Source organism: Mesoplodon densirostris, chromosome 15, assembly GCF_025265405.1.
Source record: "Mesoplodon densirostris isolate mMesDen1 chromosome 15, mMesDen1 primary haplotype, whole genome shotgun sequence".
Lineage (NCBI taxonomy): Eukaryota > Metazoa > Chordata > Mammalia > Artiodactyla > Ziphiidae > Mesoplodon > Mesoplodon densirostris.
Genome location: NC_082675.1, coordinates 89543622 through 89571314, shown reverse-complemented (window position 1 = coordinate 89571314; position 27693 = coordinate 89543622). Strand labels below are relative to the sequence as shown.

The following is a 27693-nucleotide window of genomic DNA, read 5'->3' as shown; positions in this document are numbered from 1 at the left end:
CCTAGGATTTTACCTCAACCTGTAAACCTTCTGGCCAGAGAAACAGGAATTCTTGCGTTTTGAACGTCCCGAATGCAAAATATTGTTTCCACAATTCAGGGCACTCATCCCTGGAGAAGCTCCAGGTGCCACCCTTGCTTTATCAACAACTAGATGCTATTCTCCCACCCAAGCCTGAGGCAGGGGTTGGGGGTAGGGGCAGGAGGGTGCTGCAAGAAGCAGAAGGAGACGGCAAAGGCAGGCGGCCACTCGCTTTGTCCTGTGGCGATGGCGGGTCTCCCGTGAGCGTGCCAGGCCTCGCCAGGCTCCGTCTCTGGGCAGAGATGCTGACGGCCTCCCCGACGTGTAGGGAGGAAGGAGACACCCCTCACACCGCTCAGCGGGAAGCCCTTCTTACAGACACAGAAGTACACGGACCTACAGCAGAGAACGCGCTTCAGAACAGAGAAGGGTTTTCCAGGCGTGGAATGAATCACTCTCAAACTAAGATCGTCCAGCAAAAAAATATTGCTTTATTGGATCGATTTTCTAACTACAAAGAGAGCTAACACAGTATCAAACACTTCCTTTCCATAGGACAGTCTCCCGAGAAATGTCTCATGCAACTCCTAGGAGGCTAAATGCAGGGCAGGGCCTCAGGCGGGAAGGCAGGGTCATATGTACACGAAGCCATATATCTTCAGCTCTTCACAGTAATGTGCAAATGTTACAAATATGGCTTTCAGATTTTCGGTTCTGTGACTTAAAAAAAAAGTAAGACATGATCGTACAGAAGAACATTTGTAAAATAATTCTTTCTGTGGGAGAGTGCTTTCCCCACCAAAACGCCGAATCTGGTGACGGGACTTGTCACCTCCCCCGAGGGTGCGATTCGATTTGCGGAGTTCCAGGAGGGGGGCGTGAGTTCCTAAGGCACAGTTATCAGGTTAAACATGTTTCGTTAAACCATGCTTTTTGGTTACGTGAAACGACAGGTCACTGCTAGCAATAACGCGTAATAAGCTGTGAAGGGTACAAAATGCAGTAGTACAGCTCACACTAACCTATCTGGTAACAGTAACTAGTCTGGAAACACACTACAGTCACCACATATTAAACGCTGTTTTTGGTTATCGTTTCCTTAGATGAAGCAGAGTTATAAGGCTTCTGTGAAATAATAATCTTACAGCTGAACAAATATATTACACTCCTTCTGTAACATTATTTATAGTTTCTTTCCAATTTTGCCATTTGGTAACAGACGGTACTGTGGACGCACCTCTCCCGGCTTCTAAAGTGCTTGGTTAACTGCAGGAGATGACAACACACAGACCTCCCGGGGGTTGGGTGACGCCCCCTCGGAAATGGCTGGGAAGCTGGCTTTGGAGCCTCAGGTGAATTTTCCAGAATGGATACTGGTTATTGCTGACATGGACGCCCTTGCTGGGCGAAGAGTGAGGGTCACCACCTCCGTTATGTTCATACATAAATATATGGCTATATATGTACACACATGCAAATGCAAGATCCATCCCGAGACGGACAGATTTCTTTTTTTGTCCAGTAACCTACCTTGTGCTATTCAACTTACCTGTGCTATGTTCGAAGCCAGATTAAAAACAAAATCCTAACATGCTATAATGAATAGCCCTAAGGCTTGAGTAACACAGGGGAGGGAAGGCAGTCATGAAAGAGCTGAGATGACACCTGGGAAGAGTTCTGAAATGCTCCGAGTAAGGCAACAGGATTGTATAGCACAGCCCAGGAAAAGGTGAAGGAAGTAGGAAGCGCGTTAGGTTTTCCTCACCAGGCCCGGCTCGCCAGTATTCTCTTAATTTATACATAGGATAAAGCCTCAGGACGAAATGTCTTTACAGCTTTTGCTCCTACAAATACTCTCCGGGTAGCCAGTTCAATGCTCAATTCCATGATGCCCTGCTGCTGCGGTCTGCTTAAATAAGGCACTTCCAGTATGAAACGCAGGGGTGCCTGAAGGGTACGCTGGGGGTCAGGCTGCCACGTCGGGCTGCGGTCACGAGGGGAGCATCACGCGGCCTGTCTCCTGTGCTCCCCCTACCCACCCGCCTGCGTTTCCTTCTTGAGATGACCTTCCTCCTTCCTTCCTTCCTTCCTTGAGCTACTTCTTTGTACGAATGATCTAAGCCTTCACGAAGGTGGAAGTTCCGAGTGGTACCAGGTGCGAGTTCAGTCTGTTGACTCGGTTGTCACCGTCAAATCAACACCACGCAGCTTCTGAGAGTCCAAACTGCCGACTACGAGTGGATGCTGGCACTGGAGAGGTCGTTCCGTATGATCTCGTTTACTGCAAGAAAACAAAAACAGAGCGCGTTAGCGCGACAGGACTCTGCAGACGAGCGTACATAAATCACCAGAAATTCCACCAGTCAGTTAGGTTCAGCCTGTGAAAAGGTGTCCCCGGAGGGTGAGGAGTCCTGAGCCGGGAGGACACAGCTGCCCGGGAGCCGGCGCTGTGATTCCAGAGACCAGTTAGGCCTCGGCCTCAGGGCCTGACGACCGACCCAGGCGCCGGTGCGCAGCCTGGGCTCCCGCAGGTTTGCGAAACCAAAAGATAAACCCCGCGGTGGAAGCACCCCGCTGAAGTCCACGCCCCGTGGGCCCCTGTCCGTGGCCTCGTGGTCAGACAGGCCAGGGCAGCTCGGGGAGAAGGGCTGGCCGGCCGGGCCTGGGCCTCCCTTTGTTCGGGGCTCTTCCTTCACGTCTGTCCCGTCGTTCGTGTCCACGATCGGCCTGTGTTTTTTGGCAGCCGGAGGGGAAGTGAGAGGAGCTGGCAGAGGCCACGGGAGTGACCTGCACAGCATCTGCCCCCCATCGCGGCACCAGAGGGGGAAACGCTGCCCAGAGGCTGTCACCACCGCTCGCGGGGCTCAGAGGTGGGGACGTGCTTGCGTCACGGAACTGCCTGGGCTCCCTCTGCTGCCAGATAAACCGTGTGTTTCTGCAGGGCCCCCGCCCAGCCAGGGGCGGCTTCCTGGAGCAATTAGTGGAGTGCGTTTCCCGAGCCCACTCCCTTCCCTGAACTGCCTTTCAACACCCCCCCCAACTATTTTTAAGAATAACAATAATAAGGCCCAGCGGGGGAACCAGGAACTGTGTCACGGGAACTGATAACAGAACGCGCTGGCCCGGGTTCAGTCGGGAGCCCGCCCTGCGGACCCCAGACCCGGGCTCCTCCCGAGGGGCCGCCAGCACGCGGGCAGGGGGCGCCGGGCAGCGGCCTGCAGGGGCCACGCCTGGACCGACACGCCGCCCAACGGGCACCACACGTCCTCTGCAGCCAGCCGTGCCTCGCACGGTAACCACCAGGGGGACTGCGCTCACCCGGCCAAGAGGCTCCCCGGCCACCAAGGAGGCCAGGACGAGGCGCAGGGTGCGGGCAGCTCCGGGGTGGCGGGCCGTCTCTGCGCCCCTCGGCCGCCCGGGGCACGGGGCGGCGGGACTCGGGCCACCAGGACCAGAGCTCCTCTCCGTTTCCTCCACGTCACGGGTCCAGCCTCTGGTCCCTAAGAGGCACAGGCCCCGTCCACACCTCACAGAAAGTTACCATGAAAGAACATTCTGACAAAGAGCACTCCCACGTCCCGGTCTCTTCGGGGTTTGGTCTGGGTCAGGACAGGCCGCACATGCACACAGGGTGTGTCTGTCTCAGGCCACGTGTGTGGAACGTACTAGAGAGATACAGGGCGTGTGTGTGTGTGGGGGGATCCACACACGAGGAGGGCCAGCACGGGCGCCACAGAGCCCTTCGCCCGGTGTTCACTCAGCAGCCGGCGGTGTACAGGGCGCAGTCGTGGCCACCATCTCATTCGTGCTAAAGCAGCCTAGGCCGTGGGCCCAGCGGGGCTTCCTAACCTGTTCTGAGAAATGTGAAAGGTTTGGGGCCACACATGGGCCAGCGTCCCTCCCACCGGGTGGCAGGTGCTACTGGGAGGGGGGAAGGGAGTCGGCGGGGGCACTTCCACCCAGGAAGAGAGATTAGCAGTGAAACCCCCAAAGCAGGGGCGTCACGGTGGGAACAGTGGTGAGCAAGGTCCCACGGGAAGGGGGGGGGCGCAAGGTCAACCACACCACACGGAACTGGGGCTCGCCTGCCCACTCAGGGTTAGGACAATGCAAGTCTCACAGCAGACACCTGATTCCAGTAAGAGCAGCAAGGGGTGGCGGAAACATGCCTGAGGAGATACTAATGATGGGGATTGAGAGGGAAACCTGAGAAGCAATAATGAAGGGGATTGGAGGGAGGCCTGGGGGGTCATGATGAAGGGGATTGGAGGGAGGCCTGGGGGGTCATGATGAAGGGGATTGGAGGGAGGCCTGGGGGGTCATGATGAAGGGGATTGGAGGGAGGCCTGAGGGGTCATGATGAAGGGGATTGGAGGGAGGTCTGGGGGGTCATAATGGAGCGGATTGGGAGGGAGGCCTGGGGGGTCATGATGAAGGGGATTGGAGGGAGGCCTGGGGGGTCATGATGAAGGGGATTGGAGGGAGGCCTGGGGGGTCATGATGAAGGGGATTGGAGGGAGGCCTGAGGGGTCATGATGAAGGGGATTGGAGGGAGGCCTGGGGGGTCATGATGAAGGGGATTGGAGGGAGGCCTGGGGGGTCATGATGAAGGGGATTGGAGGGAGGCCTGGGGGGTCATGATGAAGGGGATTGGAGGGAGGCCTGAGGGGTCATGATGAAGGGGATTGGAGGGAGGCCTGGGGGGTAATGATGAAGGGGATTGGAGGGAGGCCTGGGGGGTCATGATGAAGGGGATTGGAGGGAGGCCTGAGGGGTCATGATGAAGGGGATTGGAGGGAGGCCTGGGGGGTCATGATGAAGGGGATTGGAGGGAGGCCTGGGGGGTCATGATGAAGGGGATTGGAGGGAGGCCTGAGGGGTCATGATGAAGGGGACTGGAGGGAGGCCTGGGGGGTCATGATGAAGGGGATTGGAGGGAGGCCTGGGGGGTCATGATGAAGGGGATTGGAGGGAGGCCTGAGAAGCAATAATGAAGGGGATTGGAGGGAGGCCTGGGGGGTCATGATGAAGGGGATTGAGAGGGAGGCCTGAGGGGTCATGATGAAGGGGATTGGAGGGAGGCCTGGGGGGTCATGATGAAGGGGATTGGAGGGAGGCCTGGGGGGTCATGATGAAGGGGATTGGAGGGAGGCCTGGGGGGTCATGATGAAGGGGATTGAGAGGGAGGCCTGAGGGGTCATGATGAAGGGGATTGGAGGGAGGCCTGGGGGGTCATGATGAAGGGGATTGGAGGGAGGCCTGAGAAGCAATAATGAAGGGGATTGGAGGGAGGCCTGGGGGGTCATGATGAAGGGGATTGGAGGGAGGCCTGAGGGGTCATGATGAAGGGGATTGGAGGGAGGCCTGAGGGGTCATGATGAAGGGGATTGGAGGGAGGCCTGAGGGGTCATGATGAAGGGGATTGGAGGGAGGCCTGGGGGGTCATGATGAAGGGGATTGGAGGGAGGCCTGGGGGGTCATGATGAAGGGGATTGGAGGGAGGCCTGGGGGGTCATGATGAAGGGGATTGGAGGGAGGCCTGGGGGGTCATGATGAAGGGGATTGGAGGGAGGCCTGAGAAGCAATAATGAAGGGGATTGGAGGGAGGCCTGGGGGGTCATGATGAAGGGGATTGGAGGGAGGCCTGAGGGGTAATGATGAAGGGGATTGGAGGGAGGCCTGGGGGGTCATGATGAAGGGAATTGGAGGGAGGCCTGAGGGGTCATGATGAAGGGGATTGGAGGGAGGCCTGAGGGGTAATGATGAAGGGGATTGGAGGGAGGCCTGGGGGGTCATGATGAAGGGAATTGGAGGGAGGCCTGAGAAGCAATAATGAAGGGGATTGGAGGGAGGCCTGAGAAGCAATAATGAAGGGGATTGGAGGGAGGCCTGAGAAGCAATAATGAAGGGGATTGGAGGGAGGCCTGGGGGGTAATGATGAAGGGGATTGGAGGGAGGCCTGAGGGGTCATAATGAAGGGGATTGGAGGGAGGCCTGGGGGGTAATGATGAAGGGAATTGGAGGGAGGCCTGAGGGGTAATGATGAAGGGAATTGGAGGGAGGCCTGGGGGGTAATGATGAAGGGGATTGGAGGGAGGCCTGAGGGGTAATGATGAAGGGGATTGGAGGGAGGCCTGAGGGGTAATGATGAAGGGGATTGGAGGGAGGCCTGAGGGGTAATGATGAAGGGAATTGGAGGGAGGCCTGAGGGGTAATGATGAAGCGGATTGGGAGGGAGGCCTGGGGGGTCATAACGGAGCGGATTGGGAGGGAGGCCTGGGGGGTCATGATGGAGCGGGATTGTGGGCGTGTCCTGAGGGTACCTCGTGCTGTGGATCGAGAGGAAGACCCGAAATTAATAATGATGGGGACTGGGAGGGCTGCCTCGGGGGTAATAAGGCAGCAGCAGAGTAGCTGCGATACTTTTAGTTACTCAGGGTTATGCAGACCACAGGAAAAATAACATCTGTTTGACAAGAGAAAAGGGGAAGGAGCCTCAGAAGTGGGCTTCCCCCTACTACCCACTGGGGCACCTGAACCTCGGAGGGGGCGCCCGGGCTGGTAGGAGTCGGTGCCATTGCTCGGTGTGTCCTGGACATTCTGGGCCCAGACGCAGGCCATGGCGTGGCTACTCTCTGAATGAGGCTTGGCCCTGTCCTCCTTTGGCCCCGTCGGGAACCCTCAGGAGAGCGGCACGGGACGCACCAGGGGAGCCGAAGCTCTTGCCCATCACGGTGGGCCAGTGGTCTCTGACGAGCCTCCCTGAGGACAACCTGTCAGCTGGACCCACTGCTGTCCACACCTGGCAAGGTCAGGCTGGAGTCACAGGGTTTCATTCCTTTTAGAAACAGACTCAAGAACCATCCCACACGCACAGCGTCCAGCATCTTCCCTGAGCGCCGCGGGGCCTGAGTCGGGCAGCTGCCCAAAGTGATGTTGGACGGCCAGGAACCCCATGGCAGATGATGCTTCACACAAGCGTCCACACGGCTGAGGGTGGACGCCCAGACCTCACTCTCTTCCACAGACACAACCTGGGCAGGAACCCTGTAGGGAAGCCATGACGGTCCCATTTCACAGATGGATAAAGAAAGACCACATCAGGGAAGGGCTGCTGAGGTGGAGGGGCCTTTGACGGCGGGTAAAGGAGCAAAGCACAGGGTCCTGGGGCCCCACCGCCGCCTGGCCACATCCTATCTTCCCTCCGTGAGGTCATGGGTCCGAGCCCGTATCAGTCCCGGCCACGGGGCTCTGTGTGGGTTATTCTGGGGGTGGCTTTCTCTCTTTGATATGGTTGTACCGATGACACCTACGATTTCCCACAATGTCTTCTACTGATAATTTCCATCTTCTTATTCAGCTTTTCCACCGACACAGAGGTTTTTTTTCTTAACAGAAGTATTTTGAACGGCAGGTAACATGTGACCCTCACGGATCGTCAGGAACCTGAAAGAGGAACCTTTGTTCTGCTTCACGTCAGATGTCCCTGCAACAGGATGTGGTGAGCTGTTATACCACAATTTAATAAGAAGGGTTTTTTCCCTTATATTTAATTTTTCTCTAAAATGCTCCTAAGGTGGAAAAGTCTTGTTTTTTTTTTTTTCTAAAACTCATGTGGCAGTTTGAATTGTTGTTTCAATCTGGGGTATGTACGCAGGGTGTATGTGTATATCTGATACACACACACAAATCCACCTCTCTATATAAATCTGGAATTGAGAGAAAAGGAAGTTAGCATTTTTTAAAATACCAAAACTAACATGTACAAAGTACAGGCATAGCTTTTCACCTGTACTTGCATGACATTTGTAAATATCCTTCCTGACACTATAGAAAGATGTCTCTGCTATTCATAAATGAGCATGTAAATTAACTAATAAGGTGAAATGCGCTTTTTAAAGTAAAATATTTGTACTTTCATATCTGAGTTTCTTCTTTTGACCCCCGCTTTGAGAACAGCTGATGCCAGAGCTTCATGTTGTAGTGAAACATCCATGGTTCATCTCTTAGGTTTCACGCATGGGTTTTGTGTGACTATCTTGAGAACAGTGCAAACCTAAAAGGAACTGTGAGTCTAAACAGTTTTTATGTATTTCTCCCCTCTCAACGCCTAACCTTTAAGCAAAGTGCTCCCACGTTTCTGAATGCTAAACTAAGGATCTCAAGACAAATCTTAAGGACTGAACAAACCACGTATTTACCCAACACCTACGCAGTCTTCGGTGCTCATTTCTAAGCCCTTGTATGTACATGATTCTTCTTGATTCTGCAACAACCCCTCGAGAAAGTCAAGGCAGGCAGTGTGACGATGGAGGCTTGGCCAGTGGGAACGGGGTCACTGCCCTTGAGCGACAGGGGAGAAGCTGAGACCAGGACTCGGGGCCGCCCTCCTCCCCACCTGCACGCACCGCGGGTCTGGGAGCTTCCAGGCTGCTCCCTCCCGGCTCCATGGGCAGATCCACAGGGCCGGCGTGAACTGCTCTTTCTCAGTGCTTACTGGGAAAGTCGGAAAGGCGCAGGGGAAAGGTGGATGGGCACAGGGTCTCAATGATCCCGACAGCCCAGCCCTCGGGACCCGTGCCTGCTTGTCCCCTCCTCCTGGGTCTGCCCCCCACCCCCAGTCCCTTCTGTCCCTGGTCCTCACGTCCTCCGCTGCGAAGCCAGTCAGAACACAGACGCGAGGGGAGGCGAGGGCACAGTCACTGCTTTCCTTTTCTGTGCACATTCCTCTTTCAACAAAACAAAACATCAACACACCCACCAACCACCACATACTCACAGTGTTGTGTTTGAGCTAAAAAGACCTTTTCTTTCAGTCATTTTTCCTGTATAGCTTTTACGTGCTTCAGAAACTTTTTTTAAAAAAGGAGGACACGTTGCAGGTGACCGAGGACTATCTCCCCTGCCCTGGAGGAGCCACACGCCAGCAGCACGACCCCGGCTCTAAAACCGACGGCAGATGAGCTGGTCAGTATCAACCTGTTGGCGCAGGTACCAGAGCCAGGAGGGGGCATGCTGGCCGCTGTCTTAGCAACATCACCCCAATGCCGCAGCAGCGCCAGCTTGTCACACGAGCAGCCCGGGGAGGCTCTGAGAGCTGCCCCGCGCTGAGGGACCTGGCGAGTGTCTCACTCTTCTCTTCTCACTACTCTACGCGACTTGACTTGGTTTTCAGATTTGACATCCGAGCAGCAGTGGCCCGCCGTCAGAGCGCGCCCCTGGCTTGCGGGGGCCTCTCACCCTCCCAGCCCCGAGGCGGGTCCTCACAGCCAGTGTCACGGCCTTATGGCTCCCAAGACTTTATCAGCAACCGTCCCGCTTCCCTTACGCTAAGTGAAGCATGACTACGATGGAAAACCCAGGGTCCTGACACCCAGCAGGTCCCTGACACCCCAGGAAATACAGGACAGCACGTGGCCAGAGTCAAAATATAAAGCAACCCCTACGGAGCGACAGAAGCCACAAGAGGGCTTCAAGGCGGAGCTGTTTTTAAAGACGGCCTGGCCCGGTGTCCCTGGGCAGCACCTGGGCCCCGGCTCCTCCGACGCCAGGGGGCAGCCTCGAAGCCAAGCATCCTTTACTTTTTCAACTTCTCTCAGCCCTAAGTTCTTGCCGTGTCCACGTTGTATGGTTCAAACCGTCACTCAGAGACGCGTGAGCAGCCTGTGACCTTCCTTTAGAAAACCTGATACAAGGCCTTCGTCCCGAACACGCTGTGGGGAAAGTGCTGGACAAAGGCCACCCGGGTCCTGTCCTCTTTCTGCCTCCGAAGCCCCCGTGAGACTGTCCTGCCCCTGTGGGGCCTGGAGGTTTTCTCTGTGAAAACAGGAGGCTTGACTAAGGCCCCTTTCTGCCCCAAGAATCAGGGAACTCCTCAGTCATGTCAGAGGGGGAAACAGATTCCTCCTGGGTTAGAGTTCTATGTGCTGGGAAAGGCATGGCCCCCGCATCTTCCCCGCTCTGGGGGGCAGCTACTACTCTGATTCTTATTTTAGATGGGACCAGAGAGGGCAGGAGACGCACCAGTGCTCACACAGCGGGGACGGCAGGGGCCTCCCTGGGGGGCAGCCCGGGCAGAGGGGCTGGCGACAGGGCAGCCCCTCGGTCTGTCTCGATGTGGCAGGATGGCCGCTGAGAAGCCTCCATCGGCGGGCTCGCCGTCCTGCATCGGTAAAGGGAAGAGAAGTGCTTTAGCACCTTCCGGTGAACTTTCAATATACCGGCTGTCGGAAAAAGAGAAAACGACTGGGCGTGTGAGTGGCAGCCGCCCTGGTCTGAAGTTAATGCAAAGTCTGGGTTCAACCACAACACGCAAAGCGGGATGAGGGACAGGGCCACCTCAACTCTCTCAGTTTCCTTATTTCTGACAATGTGTGTGTGGATCCCTTTATGATCAGAACCAGGATCTGTGTAGGTTTTTCAGGTTAATGAGAACATCAGCCGTGTCCTTTTGCTGGTCACAGAGAATCGGCAGTGTTGCTAGTCTTTCATCGGACACAGCTGTGAGTGACGACCGGGAAAAGCAACGGGAGAGCTGCCTGTGCCTGGCCCCTGTGCCTGGCCCCTGCGCCCGGCCCCAGGCTGGGAGCGGGCGGTGGGTTCTGTCCCTTTCCCTTGTCGGGACCCCAGCAGAGATGTGGCCCTGCCTGCGGGCTTGGGAAGGGAGGGCCAGGAGCAGCAGGTGCTGGAACGTTCCAGCCGGCCTCCACACAGACATCATCCTGGTTTCTCAGGCCTGGGCTTGGGATTAGAGAATAAGAAATCTAGTTCAGCAGTGTTAACCTAGCCACACTCGCTTAAAAAAAAAGCTTCCTTAACTCGGGTAAGGACCATACTTTACAAATAATACCTTTGTGTGAATTCAAAAAAAACCATATTTGTTGATATAGCTTATCACATTAGCCATATTCCATGATTACATACTTAACTACACACAACACACTTTAAAGCATCTTTCTCTTTTCCAATAGTTATGTTAGTTCCAATAAGGAAATGAATGGTACTATGATTTTTAAAAAACTAACAGTGTTTATCTACTGCTACTTAGTAAACTAGCCAGCCCAGCACGGATACTGTCATTTTTTCCATTTCTGGCTTTACAACGTTCTGCGATGCTGCCTTTTTACGGAGAGAACTATTTCTTTAAAGCATCAATGTCCTTTAAACAAGAGCAATATAGGGAACAAAGAAGGTCTTGGCGATTCCACTGCCCCGTAGAGCTCTGTCCCCGTCCCCGTTCCAACACAGCACCACATGCTGCATGAGGTACCACGATGCTTTCCATCAGAGCTCACCATCAATTAAACACTCCACATAAATACATGCATGGCACAAAAGCAACCGTTACTTGCCCACTCCATTTTCCTCCGAGGGACAGAAAACTGCGTATTCTTCCAGAGGACAAGTCATCAAAGACATTTTTGTTTTTAAGGGAAAGCCAAAAGAGCTTTTTGAAGAGCAAAACAAAACAGGAAGGACATTCTTTCCCATTCCTATAACTAAAAGATGATTTAAAAAAGTATTTGCTAACTTTCCCAGAAAATACACCTTTGGCTAAAGTTAGTATTGTAACCTAAGAGGATGATAATTTAGGTAGACGGAAGTAAAGATGTCTCAGGCCAAATCTCTTCTTAAAGAACTAACTTCTAGGAAGTCTCCAGATGCCATTTGCTGTGCTAAGCCTGCAAATCTAATGATTCTTGGATAAGGAAGCCCTTTGATGGTGGCTGAGAATCCTAATGCATGTAAGGATTGTCACTGCTGTGACTTTGTCACCGCTGGGACACACGTGCCCCCAGGTGATGGACACACACCGTCCCCGTTTGCACTGTGCATTTACACTCAGTTCTCACTTAGGGTAGCAAAGTGGACGTGAGCTAAGCCGAGATTCAACACGACTAAAGCTGCAATTCAGAGATCAGGGCACAGCCAGGGAAGCATGTGCTCCGGTGCCACTGGCGGGGGGCGGTGGGGGGGGGCGTCAGCTCAGGTGCAGGAAACGTGAGGTGGTGGCTCCCGTGTGGGTGTTTAGTTTCTTGAGAAGAGGCGGCCTCCTGGCAAGTCTGCCTCCCCACAGGTGGGCCCGGGTCAGTTGTTTCCCAGGTCCAGTGGCCTCTGTGTCCACAGTGTGGCCGCATCTGGTCCACCAGCAGCCCCTGCCCACCCACATCGGGAGGCGCCGCCTCCATAAGACTCTGGGCTGAAAATGGTGATTTTGCCACGAGCGCATCACAACTGCTGTAATTCTGAAAATGCAGAGTTGCAACATCACTAAAATCCTTTTCTGCTTTTCTGTTTTTTTTTTTTTTTTTTTTTTCCAGAGATGCTTTGTGAAGCAGTGGAAAATAAAACAGTTTCTCAAGTTTCATTAAAAAGTGAGTCTCGTGTTACCTCGGGTGTCCTGGACCTATTTCAGCCTTCACTTATTTTTATCTTTTTAATCATAATAAGCCACTGCCACGGGGCCTGCTATTTTTGGAAGGAGAGAATGGGACAGCGGAGGGACTGGATGACAACAAGTCACGGTTTTAATAAAATATGACCCTCCCAGCTGGATGCGGGCTTGGCTCTGATGGACTCCATTGTTATGTGGAGCTGCCAGCCATTAAAACAGAATAATTGTCCTACCTCCGTGGCTGCTTCCTTATTTAGCCTGAATACACCAAATAATGCAAACGCCCGCCCCGCGTGAAACTCCAGGGCCCGTGGGGAGGGGGCGGCCACCTGACCGGGAGGGTCCCCTGGCTCGTCCCCGGGCCTCCCACTGGTGTGTGCCAGTGAATGCTTTCCATGTGACCAGGGCCATTATTTTATCTGTGCCAAACTCACTCTGCTTTACTCGCTGGGGTCATTAAATCACCAACAAGCATTTTTCCAGGGCCTGCTTTGTGCCGCTAGAAAACACACTGCCCCAGTGATGAAATTCCTATTCCAACAATTAACAGAGCTGGATAAATAACAAATTTAAAAGCCCTCTTTAATTAAAAAATAAAATAGAATAAATGGACGCGGACAAGGAGCCACCGTGGGTTGGCAGGTTTGCCCCCTGTCACCCGGCTACGGGAACACAGGTCCTGCTCTGGCGGCGGGCACATGACGTCAGGGCACCCTAAGGCCCAAGACACACACCATGTGGCTGGTCTTACTTTGTGGGGTGTCAGAAGGGACAGTGAGGTCAAACACGCCCCTCTGAGTCTGGGACACTTGGGCCCACCTGGGACCCGACCCCCCACCTGGCGCCAGTTTTGGTCAGAAGATGCTGCTCATGAAGGAAGCACAGGAAGACCCTGGGTTCGCAGGAAAAGAAACCACACCTCAAAGCTAAATGTGACCTTGAACTAAACCCTCACCTCACCCAAGCATCATCAGTAGTTTTGTTAGGTGTGATCGTGTAAAAAAAATAGCCATTTAAAAGGACGCCTGTAGGACTTCCCTGGTGGCGCAGTGGTTAAGAATCCGCCTGCCAATGCAACGGGCAGCACAGGTTCGAGCCCTGGTCTGGGAAGAGCCCACAAGCCGCGGAGTAAGTCAGCCCGTGCAACACAACTACTGAGCCTGCATACCACAATTACTGAGCCTGCGTGCCACAACTACTGAGGCCCGCACGCCTAGAGCCCGTGCTCCGCAACTAGAGAAGCCACCGCAATAAGAAGCCCGCACACCGCAACGAAGACCCAGCGCAGCCAAAACAAATGAAAAACAAGAAAAGGATGCCTGTGTCTGAGGGACACAGGGTGAAAGATGTGAGTCCGGGACTGATTTTTAAACATCTCGGCATGAGGTGGCAGGTGCAGTGACCGTGCCATACTACCCACTGCACCCGGCCTTGAATTAGGGTGAGGGGCTGGGGGACCCTTTATGCTATCCATTCTGCCCCAGCAGACATCTGGAATTTCCATAATTCAGCAACAGCACCACGATCAGAGAGAAGCTGGGGATGGGCTGGCTCAGCATCCATGGTCCCGTGGCGACGGGGGACAAGAGGGCCCTGTGCTCTGCCCGGCTATCACCCCTCCCTCCCCACCCTCGGCCATGCCCCACTGCGCAGGCCGGGTCCTCGTGCTGCCCAGGGCCGCCGTGCTGCCTGAGCTGGGAGGATGCCAACGCTTAGGCCCACCCAGACCCACTGAACATTCTAACTAGATCCCCAGCGACTGGATTTGAGCCCACAAGAGTCTGGGGGGCCCTGGGCTAGTTGGGGGATGGACAGGGGGCAGACAGGAAACCTTCGGTACCACAGAAAAGATTTACCTTAAAGAGAATTCTCCAGAGCTGCTGCCGTAAAGCCCACGGCTACACCCCTGTGGACAGAAAAGCACGCTTTTCTCACCTTCAAAATATTCTAAACTATCGTTCAAATCGTTGAGAAGAGATGCTGCACCACAGGCCCCGGGCAGCCCAGGGAGGGCGCAGCTGCGCTCAGCCCCTGGGAGCAGCCCGGCTCCTCCGGGGCGTTGAGAAAAGAACTAAAGTAACACGCAGAGATTTTCACTTGTATCGGTATAGTTTGCAGGCGATACTGCTTTTAAAGTAGAATTTTAAATTGATATTGGTGCAATTCCCCGTTTCCTAGACTTAATTCCTGCAAGACCACCTCCACTTAAGGTGCACAGGCCGCGCGGGGAGGGGAGAGGGCCGCGATCCGATGACCGGGCCGCACTGTTTCCTGCAGGGTCGCGCGAGCGCACCATCCTCCGCCGTCCTCCCCGCATGCGCGGGGTCTCGGGCCCTCCAGGGCCGCGCGTCTGGCAGGGCTCCGGCTCTGCGAGTGCTGAGACCACAAGGCCTCGGCTGTGGGGAGCAGACACCGCCCTGGCCCCGTCCCCCGTCGCTGCCCAGGGCAGCATTCGCCCTCCGCGGCTGCGAAGGACAGTCCGGGCGTGGGTGTCGTCCGGGCCCGGCATCGTCGGGGCGGCTCTGGAAGGACAACTAAGAACTTCGGGGCCCGGTGGCTCGGGGCGAGGCTGGCAGCGGGGTGCGGTGTGGACACCTTGGCTGTTCACAGGGCGGTGACTCCAGTTCAATTTCAGCAAAAGGTTCAAACCGTGGCCTCGGGAGCCCTGCGCCCCCCCGGGCGCCGTCAGGGGTGCGGGTGCACGCTCCCGGCTCCCACGCCGTCCCTGCGGACTCAGACACGGCTGCCACGCGGCAGCAGGGTCCCAGCCTTCTCCTGGGCTCCACCGTCCGGCCCGAATCTTGCCGAGCCCCGCATGGGTCCTGAACACGGTGGCCGCCCCGTCCACCCGCTCGCACGGGTCGCCTGAGCACCAAGCACCGCTGCCGGCCAAGCGCCCAGCGCCCCACCCGCGGCCGGCGCTAGTGGGCGCAGGATAGACGTCACGGAGGGTGTGCAGGGCCCGTGCCTGCAGCCCACCTGCCCCCCGGGCAGCCCCCTCCTTGGCCGCACCCCTGCCCCAGCCCCCAGCCCCTGCCGACCGCTCCCCCGAGACCAGATGCCAGCCCACTCCCACCGCCGCCTCTGTGCGGCCAGTCTGCCCCTCCCCACGGCTCCGAGCCCTCCTTGAGGGTCACACTGTACCGCTGAGTGCTGACAAAAGCAACCGACAGCAGAACCTGTTTGCTCACTCGGTAAAGATCTGAACAGAAGAACCACAGATGGCGTGAAGAAAGTGTGCAATACCAAGCTGGCAAATGGGTCAGAACTCCTAATTTGGAAAACCGGCCGACAGAGAGGGAGGCAAGGAATCAGAGAATTCGGGCAAATGAGACGGGTCCCATAATCCTCAGGACCTACTGACTTTGGAGTAGGGAAAAGGCAAAAACCAAGCCTGCATTTTTGTATTGATTATCCAATTATGAATCTCTACAGAAGCTATTCCAACACTGCACATAATGAGTAATTCATCAAAGTATATTAGGTGCCATGGAAGTTGCCTTCAGTATAAAGGGCCATTAAGTTTCTTGTAATTGCACATTACTGGAGCTTTCGTTAGCTCTAAATCAAATCAACAGGACCAGCATGCACGCACTCTAATCGACTTTATGTAATGATGCCGCGCCCCTGGTGCTTACCAAAACGAGAAGCCCTGGAGAGTTACCTTGCCCCAAGTCCACTTCTCAGCCTGAGGAATGGCACAGCCACTTCTAACGACACTTGCAAGAACAAGCAGGACAGTCACCTGCGTCTCCCTCCTGAACCCGGAAAGGACACACAGCCCTGTGGATCGGGGACCACCGGGGGTGGGGGGCACCAGGGGCACATCCCCATGGGAAGGGTCTTACAGGCTGGTTTCTGGAGGAAGTTCTATCCATTGACCGCTCCGGAACTCGACAGACGTGGAACCCAGGGCTGGAAATGTGTCCTTCAGAGGCCTCATGCCCAAAGACACTGCATTTACCACGTGAAACAGAGATGCCAGTTGAGGTAGAGAAGACAGCCCCTGAGGCTTAGCTCCCATCTCTCCTCCTCTGAAAAGTGCTTCCTGAAATGATCTCTAAGTCCCTCAAACCTAAAAGCAAGAGCGCTGGAATCACTGGCCTCCGTAATTTACTTGGCAGCTAATCGGGTACTGTCTGGAGCCCTGCTTTGTCATCTTGAATTGCTGTTTATATTTTAAATACTATTTAGCTGTTTAACCTGCTCTCCCTGACCCCACTCTAACTTCCCAGGGGTCAGGAGTCTGATCCAATCACGTGTCTCGACAGCCCTGCGATGCCAGAGCAGAACAAGCAATCTGCAGATACTGGTTGGGTTCTGTCGTCTTTGAACGTTGAATTAATCCCTTCCAGGAGCCTCACCAAGGCTGAGTCTGGGCAAGGTCTGCCCCACAGGCCTCAGAGCACTTGTTGCCCAGCTGTGAAGTTACAACCACAGTAACTGCACATCATCTTCCTGTCCCTGGGGCGGAGCTGTGTGTTTGGAAATTTAGCATTAATTCCTTCTCTGTTTATCTAAATTTTATTTCTGAAGAAGCCTTGAAATATGTCCTTAGAAAAAAAGAGAAAGAAAGAAAACAGTACGTAGAGAACAAACTATGTAGAACATTAGTTCACAGTAAGTGTCAACTCAGACTGAAGATCAGTGAGGCCTTATGGTGGCACCTTGAGGGGTCATCGCTATGCCTGAACCGTGCTGGACTTTCACGTAGGATCCAGAGTGCGCTTAAGGATAAATCAGGGGCCCATTTCCATCACAGGGCATGAAGAGATCCGAGATGAGGTGACAGGAGCCTCAGGCCGGGAGCTGGGGCTCTGAGCTCAGCACCTCCCCTGCTGGCCACCGTCCCTTGCTCCGTGAGCTGTCGGACAAGCTTCCTAACCAAGAGCACAGGCAAGACGTTTATCAAAACACTCTGTGTATTTAGCAAGCCCTGGTCCAGCGGAGATCACTGATGCAAGCAAAGGGATGAAAACTCCTTAAAAAATCCCGAAGTGTCTGTAAAATTCCCCGTGGTGAGCAGGACGTGTTTCTAAATCCAGGGGGTCCTCTAACCAGCCATTGACAGTGAAGGGCTCCGTGAAGGAATGTCATCCTGCATTTTTAAGTCTCCTCCTCACCTTCCTACCACTTAGTAAGTGCCGGTCGCCGCCTGCGGAGCGAGGCTCGCGCCCCATGGCCCAGCTCCTGCCCGCTGTGTCGCCATGTCCCGGCGGGGCAGGTAGGAGCCAGGGGGTCTGGGTGACCCCAATGCCGGCTCTGAAGACTTAGCGACAGTGGTGATCGGACAGCTCCAGCTGACTGTGGTGGCCGGTGGATGTCGGCCTGTTATGAGTCAGAGGTCGTGAGCCGACCTGGCCTTGAAAGCAGAGAGACACAGGACGCCATGCAGAAGAGGGCACGGCAGGTGAGGGCAGGGGTGCGATGCTGGGGAGAGGCTGCCCGCAAGCCCAGGTCAAAGCCCATCCGCAGGGAGCCCGCCCAGCTCGTCACATTCATCCATCGCGGAGTTTCCATCCGCATGTCTCCCTGCAGCTCTGTGATTCTGCAGCGTCATGGCAGGAAACTGTTCGCAGGATGGAAAGCTGGCATGTGATCCAGTGGAAACCACCGTTTCCAGCGAGGGAAGGACGCGGTCACAAGAACATCGCAGGTTGCAGCTGGGGGCGGCGGCTGCTCTGCATTTCGTGGCCTGGATAGCGGACGAGCTCTGAAGGATGATGACCTGTGCTCTCAGCCGCTGCTTTCTGTCCAGCCCGAAGGCCGAGTTAACAGACAGACTCTGACAACAGGATCTGAGCTCTTTCCTCAAACTAAAGCGCATTAAAACTGCCTGCACAGCACCCCGCCTCCAACGCGGACCAGCGGCCCGGCCGCGGCTTTTCCAGGGTGGCTGCAAGCGCCCCTGCCGACGCCAGAGCAAACACCCGGGTGACGCCCCGCGCGGCCACCTCGCTCCAGCCACATCCACCACCTCTTCTGCTCCGACCGGCTGCCAAGAGGAAATCACTCCGCTGTGCTGGGAGCCTGCGAATCCCAGAAAACAATCTTAAATCCACAAAAAGAACTGAGCTTCGCTTCTCCTGAGCCGCCCGGTTCCATTCTGATTTTTATTACAATGTCAACAAGAGTTTAATTTGTTTTAAAGTTTAGGTTCTTAAATCTGAGTGATATAGGGTAGTTTACAGCTTGCTGGCAACAGCTACTGTGGAAAAAGAAGGAAAGTGCATGTAAAGGCGATTCTAAGTTTGACGCTGTGAAAGCAAGGAGCCGTGCCAACCGCAGCACACGGCAGGCCTTTCCCGCCGGACAGCGGCCCCGACACGTGGCCACGGTCCGTGTCCCTCCCGGACCAATCTCGCCCAGGGACAGTAATTAGGAGGAAGTGCCCTGAAGTCTCATTTCTCTCCCTAAACACTCGAGGACGCCAGCTGTCTTACCTGGGGTCCTCCCTAAAACCCGATTCCAGAGAAAGCCCTTGAGGGGGAAGGAGGGTGCTCCCCCCGCCCCTCACCGGGTGACTTGCTCATTCCCTAGACTTTGGTCCCCGAGCTGAGGAGACGCCGCACGTGTCTGCACAGGACGCTCCGACCTCCAACGCAGTCAGAGGCGAGATGTCAGCTCCTGAGGCCTCTGCTGGGGCCCAGCTCCCATCTCTGTTGAAACTCTCTGCAGAGACTTGAGACTAGCCGGCCAGCCAACCCGCCTTATGGAGAAAGGACGGGGCAGGCCTTAAAACAGGGCTGTCCCCGGAGCCCCGACCCTCGGCAGGGCAGCAGAGGGAGCCGTCGGGCCAGCGGTTCACAGCCGAGGCCCCCGCGTCTGCTGCAGACGCGCCCCCGGCGGCATCTCCCCCTCTTCCCTCCTGCCAGGCCTCTGACGAGCCTGGGGGAATCACAGACGTTTCTAGCTGTCGCCCAGGGCTCTTCCAGGCACCCTTCCTGCGTATCTGAAATAACAGCAGCTGTGGGGCCCGATAGGGCCGAGTTGGGGCAGCCTTCACCTCGTGGGGAGGGAGGGCAGGCTGGGGCCGATAAAGCCCCCCAGGCCCCGGCTTAGGACGGCATCCAGCACTGTCTACCGCTGCTTCGGAACAAAAGAAAACTGGCCACCGGGTTCTGGGAGCGATAAGCATCCGCGTCCTTGGGGAGGGGAGTGGGCCTGGCCCGCCAGCTTGGCTTATTATCCCAGGACCAGGCCGTGATTAGTCGGGTCCCCCGGGCCTGATAAGGGCGGATGTTTTAAAAGGGGGAATAGACGTTCTTTGTTCTTTACTGCGTGGAAGAGTCCACGTTATAATCTAGAAGGAAGGAAGGACGCTGTGTCAAAATTCAAACTGAAAAAGGTAAAGGGACTCAGGATTCTGTGTGCCCAGCCTACGTGAAGAACCCACGTCACCCACGGCCGGCAAACGTCCGCGGTTGGTCCTGCATGCGGCCCACGTTTTGATAAAGAGAATCCTTAATTTAACTAAACAGTTAAGTAACGGAGAAGCACACACATTTTTATTCCATGAGAGAAGCTCTGCCTTCAGCATTATGTTTGTGTCATATAAAAATGGAATTAGAATTTTCTCCCAACACCCGTGAAAGAGGGCTGCGCATGTTCCACATACAGAGGGAAACATGCACGACACACACAAGCCTTCGCTTCAAAAGCACCTTTCTCCTTCTGTGTTTTAACAAAACTGGACTTAATGAACCTGCATAAGAGGTCAGACCTAGAAACCTCCCCAAGCCAGGCCGCCTGCTGCTCCTGGAGAGCTGCCTTTCTGGACATCTTCATGCAAATGGAACCATAACACATGGTCTTTTGTGTCTGGCTTTTTGACTCGGTGTAATGTTCTCAAGGTTCATCCATGTCCTAGCATGACTCAGTACTTCATTTCTCCTTCTGGCTGAATAATACTCCATTGTATGGCTATATCACACTTTTTCTATCTATTCCCTAGTTGCTGGACATTTAGGTTGTCTCAAATGTTTAGATATTATACATAATGCTGCTAAGAACATTTGTGCGCAAGTCTTTGTGTGCACATACATATGTGTTCATTTCTCTCGGGTAGATGGCTAAGCACAGACTTGTTGGGTCTTAGGGCAAATGTATGTTCACCTTTTAAGACACTGCCAAAGTGGCTGCACTGTTTTGTATCCCCACCAGTAATGTGTGAGGGTTCCGATTTCTCCACATCCTCTCCAAAATTTGCTATCGTCTCTGTTATTTTTTACAGCCCCTCTAATAGGTATGCAATGGTATCTCACTGGCATTCCCTAGGACTAATGATGTTGAGTATATTTTCATGTATTTATTAGCCATTCACATACCTTCTTTGGAGAAATGTCTATTTAAATCTTTTACCCAGTTTTTGACTAGGCTTTTTGCCTTATTACTGAGATATGTGTTCTTTGCATTTTCTAAATATAAGCCCTTTATCATACGTTCATCTCGTAGGTTGTCTTTTTTTGGACATGCTGCATGGCTTGTGGGATCTTAGTTCCCTGACCAGGGGTAGAACCCAGGCCCTGGCAGTGAAAGCACTGAATCCTAACCACTGGACTGCCAGGGAATTCCCTTGTCTTTCTTTTTCTTAATGGTATCTCTTGAAGCACAAAAATTTTGAATTTTGATGAGGTCTAATTTATCAATTTTTAAATGTTACGGACTGTCTTCTTGGTGTCATATCTAAAAAAATCTTCGCCTAATCCAAGGTCTCAAAGATTTTCTCATATGTTATCTCCTAAAAGTTTTATTGTTTTAGCTCTTACATTTAAGTCCATGATCAATTTTGAGTTAACTTTTTCACGTAAGGTGAGAGGTAAGGGTCTAAGTTTACTTCTTCCAGTGTATCATTTAAATGCTTTTTTTGGTCTTGTTTTGTTTACGACATATATTCTTAACATTTTCTCAGTTGTTCCTCTAGAGATTACAATATACTTAATACCTATTTCAGATTAATACTTATTTATAATAATATATAGAAACTGTTCCAATATAGCTTCCTCCCCGTCTCCTTCCTTTCTACTATCACTGTCACACAAATGACATTTTTATATAAGCCCATCAGCACAGTTTTGTAATTATCATCTTATGTATTTTCTTTTAAATAAGTTAGGAGAAGAAAAGTTTTCTTAGAATGCTTATGTTGTTTTTTTAATTATGTAATTATTTTTACCAGTGCTTTTTACTTCTTCATATGGATCTGAGTTACTGTCAACCTGAAGGGCTCCCTTTGGTACTTTCTGTAGGCCACGTCTGATGGCACTACATTCTCTTATGGTATCTTTGCTTATTTCTCCTCTATTTTTAAGTCTAGTTTTGCTAGATAGGAACGTCTTGGTCACCAGTCTTTTTCTTTGAGCACTTTCGAGGATGCTGTTCCACGGCCTTCCAGCTCGCATGACTGCTACTGAGAAGTCAGCTGTTGATCTTTTTGAAGATTCCACCTACTGTACCTGATGACTTGGTTTTTTCTTGTGGCTTTTAGAATTGTCTCTTTTTCTTTGACTTTTGACAGTTTGGCCATGATGTGAATCTCTGAATTTATCCTACTTGGAATTTGTTGACTTTTTGGGATGTCTACAATGTTTTTCTTCCAATCTGGGAAGATTTTGACCATTATTTCTTCAAATACTTTTTCTACCCCTTTCTTCTCTCTTTCTGGATTCTCATTATGCACACATTTGTATGCTTGATGGTGTTTCACTTCTTCAGTTTTCTTTAATCTTTTTACTTTCTATCCCTCAGACTGGATAACCTATTGACTTTCCTTCAAGTCTGTTGATTCTTTTATTCTGTCGGCTCCAAAATGTTGTTCAGCCCTTCTAATGATTCTTCATTCTAGTTATTGTACGTTTCAACTCTACAGTTTCTACTTGGCTCTTTTAGAAAATGTATCTCCATTTGGTCAGACATAGTTGTCCCACTTTCCTTTAATTCTCGAAACACAGTTCCCTTTAGTTCCTTGAGCATCTCTATGGTGGCTGATTTACTTTGCTATGAAGTCCAATACCTGAGCCCTCTCAGGGACATTGTCCACTGCATGCAGGTTGCTTCTTCCCCTGTGTATGGGACATATTTTCATGTTTCTTTGCATGTCTCATAACTTTTTGGTTGAAAACTGGACATTAGAGATAGTACACTATAGTAACTCTGGAATCAGCTCCCTCCCCCACCTCCCCCATCCAGGATTTGTTGTTACTGCTGGATTCTTTTTTCCCCTTAGTTGTTGCTTATTTGATTAGTGACTTTCCTGGACTAATTCCATAGATTCTGTAACTCTGCAGTGTGTAGCTGCTAAGTTCTCTGTTCCACTTTTTTAAACAAGTCTTGCTTTTATTTTTAAGCCTGGCTTCCTAGGGGTCACCCTCAGGTTAGCATCCTTCAAGGATCAGTCAGGTTTCTCTGAATGCCTTGAACCATTAGGCCTCCCCGTTTTGTCGAGGAGATATGTGTGCAAAGGCCGCCTCTGACATGCCCTCAGTTCACAGTCAGCCTGGGCTTCACTCCTGCTCGTACAGTCGCAAGGTGAAGGAGCCACAGGTGAACGGCTGGGCCCTCTCCTTGCCCAGGTCTTCTGAGCGTGCACACACCCACATGCATGTGTGTGGTCTTCCTGAGTGTGCACATATCCATGTGCACGTGTGCAGTCTTCCAGAACCCCGGGAGCATGTCAGGGCTTTTCAGAATCCCCTGTGGTCACCTAGTTTGGCCAGGCTCCTTTGCCCTAATTGAGATCACAGCCTTGGGCAGCTCCAATGAGCATGATCCCAGCCATCTGCTATTTTTTATGCTGCCCTGGGAACGAGGCTTTTCCAGGGAGCTTCACGACCAGTCGAAGGACTGACTGTGCTGTGGGGATGGGTTTGAACAGAGCCCCAAAGAGGCCAACCTCCTTCACTGACAGTGAAGCTGCTGGCTTTTCACGGCTACACTCCATGGAGCTGGGGACGGGGGATGGGAGTAGCCACAAATTACAACACCACAGATCCCATGTTCGTTACCAAGGTCCAGTTTCCCTTGAATAAATGCTTTTCAGTTTTTTCTGCCTCTGGTTAATGTTCACACTCTGGGATAATTGATTTGAAAGTTTCATCAGTGTTTTTACTGCTTTTTAGGGGGTGCTCTCTCACTGAGGTCCTCTCTCCACCATTTTGGAAGTCCTGCCTGTCTTCCAGTCCTTCTTGGGTCATCAAAAGTGCCTCAGTTAATACAGAGATTCTCTGATGAAGAAAAAAATATACCACACTTCTCTTTGGCTTGCAAGGCCAATTCATACTTGAAAGCTAGACTTCTGAGCAGGAGTCTTTGCTCACTACATCTCTAGTGGGTTAAAAAAAAAAAAAGCTCAATAACACAGCTCAACCTTGAGAGTAGAGAGACAGTGTTGAAATCAGGGCTGGCGGATCAAGGTGGTGTCCCTGGTCCCGTCACTCATCAGCTGTGTCCTGAGCAGGTCGAGTGACATTTCTCTCTAAGCTTCAGCCTCCGTCTTTGTCAGCTGGGGCTGAATCGGCAGTTTTGTGCACTCACAGGTTTGCTGTGAGGCTGAATATGTCAACAGAGACTATATGTAAAAGTCATTCTGGAAAGAGCCAAAGGCCACACACAGGTACTATTTTCGCCATTTGGGTTTTCTGTGTGCTGGCAATGATGTGTCAGGTTGGACTGGGAACAATCTTCTCAGCTCTGACGGGAAGATGGTTACTCCAATACCAATTATCCACGTCTTCTCTGCCTGGACGTGATGGACGGCTGTACCAGGCACTCTCTGTCCCTCAGGAATCCACATGAAGAGGGCGCTCTTGTATCAGGGGTCACTTAGAAGTGCCACGCCACTGACCCTGTGCATGGCGCTCCAGGGCAGGGCCGCCACGCGCCTGGCTGCTGTCGTGGAAACACAGGCGCCCCGCAGAGCGAGTCGTAGCCCTCTGTGGCCCTGGTCACCACTCTCCCCAAAGAGACGCCAAGCCCTGATGGTCCATCATCACCTGGGCTTTGGAATGTGGCTCCTGTGCTTCTGGACACCTTTCCTTCTGGCTTCGTGCTCTGGTGAACACAATACAGCCGTGTGCTGCGTGCTGGCTCACAGATCTGAGAGGATCTGTCAGGTGTGCTCGTTCTTCAGCGAGAAAGCGCTTTGAAATGTATGGCATCAGAGAGGGAAAACGCAGAGACCAGGCGCCAAGGTTGTGCAACCTGGTCTGAAACGGAGACGGAGCTGATTAAATCCCCCTGGAAAGATGCTCGCCTCTGCAGAAGTATTGCCACACTGGAAAACTGCGTCACAGTCCTGACGCACTCACTTGCCAACACTCTCCCACCCTCACAGCCTGCCCGAGACTGGAGACGACGCACCACAAGGAGCCCGAGTGCCCTGCACGCAGCCAGGTCTGAGCGCCAGCTTCCGTCGCCAGTGTTTCCGGCACCAAGTAGACCTAAGTGGTTCTGGTTCCACAAGACCTTTCTAGCTCTTCCCTCCACTTTCTCCCCTGTTTCTTTCCCTCCAATTAAGAACGTCAAACAGCTCTCCCATCTACAGAAGGAAATCAGCTAAGACCTAGGATTAAGGGAGAAGGTGAATATTAGCTGAAAGCAAACCACCAAATTCCCCTCCAAGTGCACAGAAAATAACTGGGCTGGAGAAGACTTGATTAGAAAGTCAAAGCAGTCCACGCTTCTAGCTAGCGTCTACCTCCTGCAACTGAGAGGCGCCCCGAACCTTGGACACCTAAGCTGCAGTGTCATACGAGCTGCAGGAGACTCTCAACGTCCTAGCCTAGCAAGCTGTGTCCCCGAGGCCAGAGGCAGTGCCCTATTTATAGAGGCCCTTACTCAGCGGACACCTCAGAGCAGTCCCTGCCTTCCCCTCCTCCTCCGTGAGAGGCAGATCCTAACGGCTGCTGCCCTGCAGCGTGGCCGCAGCAGCAGGCACACACCTCCCAGGGCGCAGCAGACAGCGCAGTGCTCGAGCGCTGCCCGTGGCGGGCTGACAGTGGTCGACCGCTCCCGCCACTCACTGGTTGTCGCTCGGGTCCACCTGGTCGGGGACGAGGCGGAGACTTGCGCCCAAGCCTGCACACCGGTCTGACCCACTTGGAGGCACAGCAGCCCTGGAAGCTCAGCCCCGAGTCCCCGTGCACACGGACTCCGGTGCCCGGGAGGCACGCACCGCCGCCGGGTGGGCAAAGCGGAAGTGAGCGGGCGGGGGCTCCGCTCCTCCGGGTGGCGGCTTCAGCCCTGACCCCGGTGGACTCCACCTCGGGAGATAAAGCCTGCAGGTCAGCACGCCACCAGCATCCACTGCCTCCGGTGGCACCCCAGGGGCCCGGACCTCAAGGACTGACCCTCAGGAACGGCGTGCACGGCTGAGTGCGTCCTCCCGCCCCCGGGGAGCAGCCCGCGTCTGCAGTGTCAACAAGCCCGTGCGGCTGACCTGCAAGGCAGGCTCTCTCCAGCATCACCAGGCGCGGGGAAGGCCTCAGAGCCGGGCCCTGGGCCAGGTTAGCAAGACTTTCCATGAGGAAAGCGCTGCGTCCGCCCCCAGAGCGGCCCAGGCTCAGGATAGAAGGGGGGACGCGGGGGACGCGCAGCCAGACGCGGGGCAGACACGGTCCTGGCCGCCTGCTCCACCTGCTTGCTGTTCTAATGACATCTAGACTTGTGGAAACCCGAGAGCCCCTGCAGGGCACCGAAAGGGCCGACTGTGGCCGAGGCCGCAGGGTGGGCGGGTGGGCGGGGTCGATGCGGAGGGGCTGCTGCGGTGGCAGACAAACCGACACCCCGGGAGCCATCGCTTGGGTCGCAAAGGGGGATCCTCATGTCAGCAAAACAGGGCCCCTTCACGTTAACGCTGGCTGGATAAGCTCTGCGAGCTTCAGGGACGTTCACAACGGCTTTCCGGCAGATGCACGCAAGCGGCACACAGGCTACCGTGCGTGTGCGTGTGAGCCGCCCGCACTCACACGTGTGTCGGTCAAGGACCACCCATCCCCCGGAGAGGGTGCTGCTGTGTGGTCGTGCAGCTCAGCTCTGCGAGGGGCAGGTCCCAAAAGTCACACCCGGGAAATGGCTCACGTGTGGCTTTTATGACACATTTCACCTACATTCAAAATAAGTGAGGCCCATAAAGCAAATTTTTTTTTTTTTCCGGTACGCGGGCCTCTCACTGTCGTGGCCTCTCCCGTCGCAGAGCACAGGCTCCGGACGCGCAGGCTCAGCGGCCATGGCTCACGGGCCCAGCCGCTCCGCGGTACGTGGGATCTTCCCGGACCGGGGCACGAACCCGTGTCCCCTGCATCGGCAGGCGGACTCTCAACCACTGCGCCACCAGGGAAGCCCCCATAAAGCTAATTTTTAAAAGAAAAGGTACGCCGTGGTACTGCCATGATTGAGAAGTCTGAATGGAGAGCCTAAATTTCACGAATATTGTTGAACTAAAGAATAAATTATAATTGGAACTATTTACGGGCCAGACACTTTTGAAACAAAACCGAAGAGTAGAAACAACTAAAAAAAAAAAAGAAACCCTATCAACAAGTTGGGGTTCGTTTGAGGCGAGTCCTCGTGCACTTGAACTGTTTCCTCAAGGTAAATGGAAACTTGGGACGTGCGTTAACCGTCCACATCTGGGGGGTCACTCTGCAGACCGAGCAGGTGGCGTCCCGCGTAAGGCACAGCTCCTTTGTGATCTCTAAATGAGTCATTTACGTGCCCCAAATGACCCAGGCTCTCTGGAGCTGGACATAATATCCTATTATTGCCTTTTTCATTCTACGTTCCTGGAAAGCAAAAAACCCAAATGAAAAACCAGAACACGTGTGAAATAAACTCTCACCCCTCCCAGACCTGGCGCCATTAGCATCACAAACAAGCCCGAGGAGCCCCAGTCGCTCCCTGACTCCCAGTGGTTGCACCCACGAAGCAAGTAAGGGCCAGAGTCACTCCAGCCTCGGCTCCTAACAGCCTCTGAGAGCCCTGAGGGCGGGAGTGGGGAGGGGTGAGGCCAGGCGGGATGTTACCTAACCTGTCACCTTGGGGTCGGGACGCACAATGGCTCTGCGTGCCTGCAAGTGACATGGGGCTGAGTTCGCTGTGTGAGCCGTGGTGCATGGCTGGTCCCTCCTGCCCCGGGGGAACGGCGCCACGGCTCTCGGGGCAAAGCCCAGGCGACATCAGGTCGTACCCGCCAGCGCCCCCCAGAACCAGCAACCCCGTCCTGCTGAGACAAGGCCTGGGGAGGGGCCGCCCCCTCCCTCCACCGCCTGCGCCCCCCTCCT

The 27693-nt window shown here is 53.8% G+C and overlaps 1 protein-coding gene across 4 annotated transcripts in view; it reads right to left on the bottom strand.

Annotated features, from left to right (window-relative positions):
- Positions 1-516: 516 nt before the first annotated feature.
- The window catches only part of NFATC1 (nuclear factor of activated T cells 1), a 103731-nt gene continuing 76554 nt past the window's right edge, over positions 517-27693 (bottom strand). For 3 of the 4 annotated variants that reach the window (XM_060118765.1, XM_060118768.1, XM_060118766.1), the window contains exon 10: positions 517-2302. In XM_060118765.1, the coding sequence (XP_059974748.1) occupies positions 2253-2302 (50 nt within the window). In that variant the 3' untranslated portion in view covers positions 517-2252. The remainder of the gene's footprint in view (positions 2303-27693) is intronic. The other variant, XM_060118767.1, reaches the window with a different exon arrangement.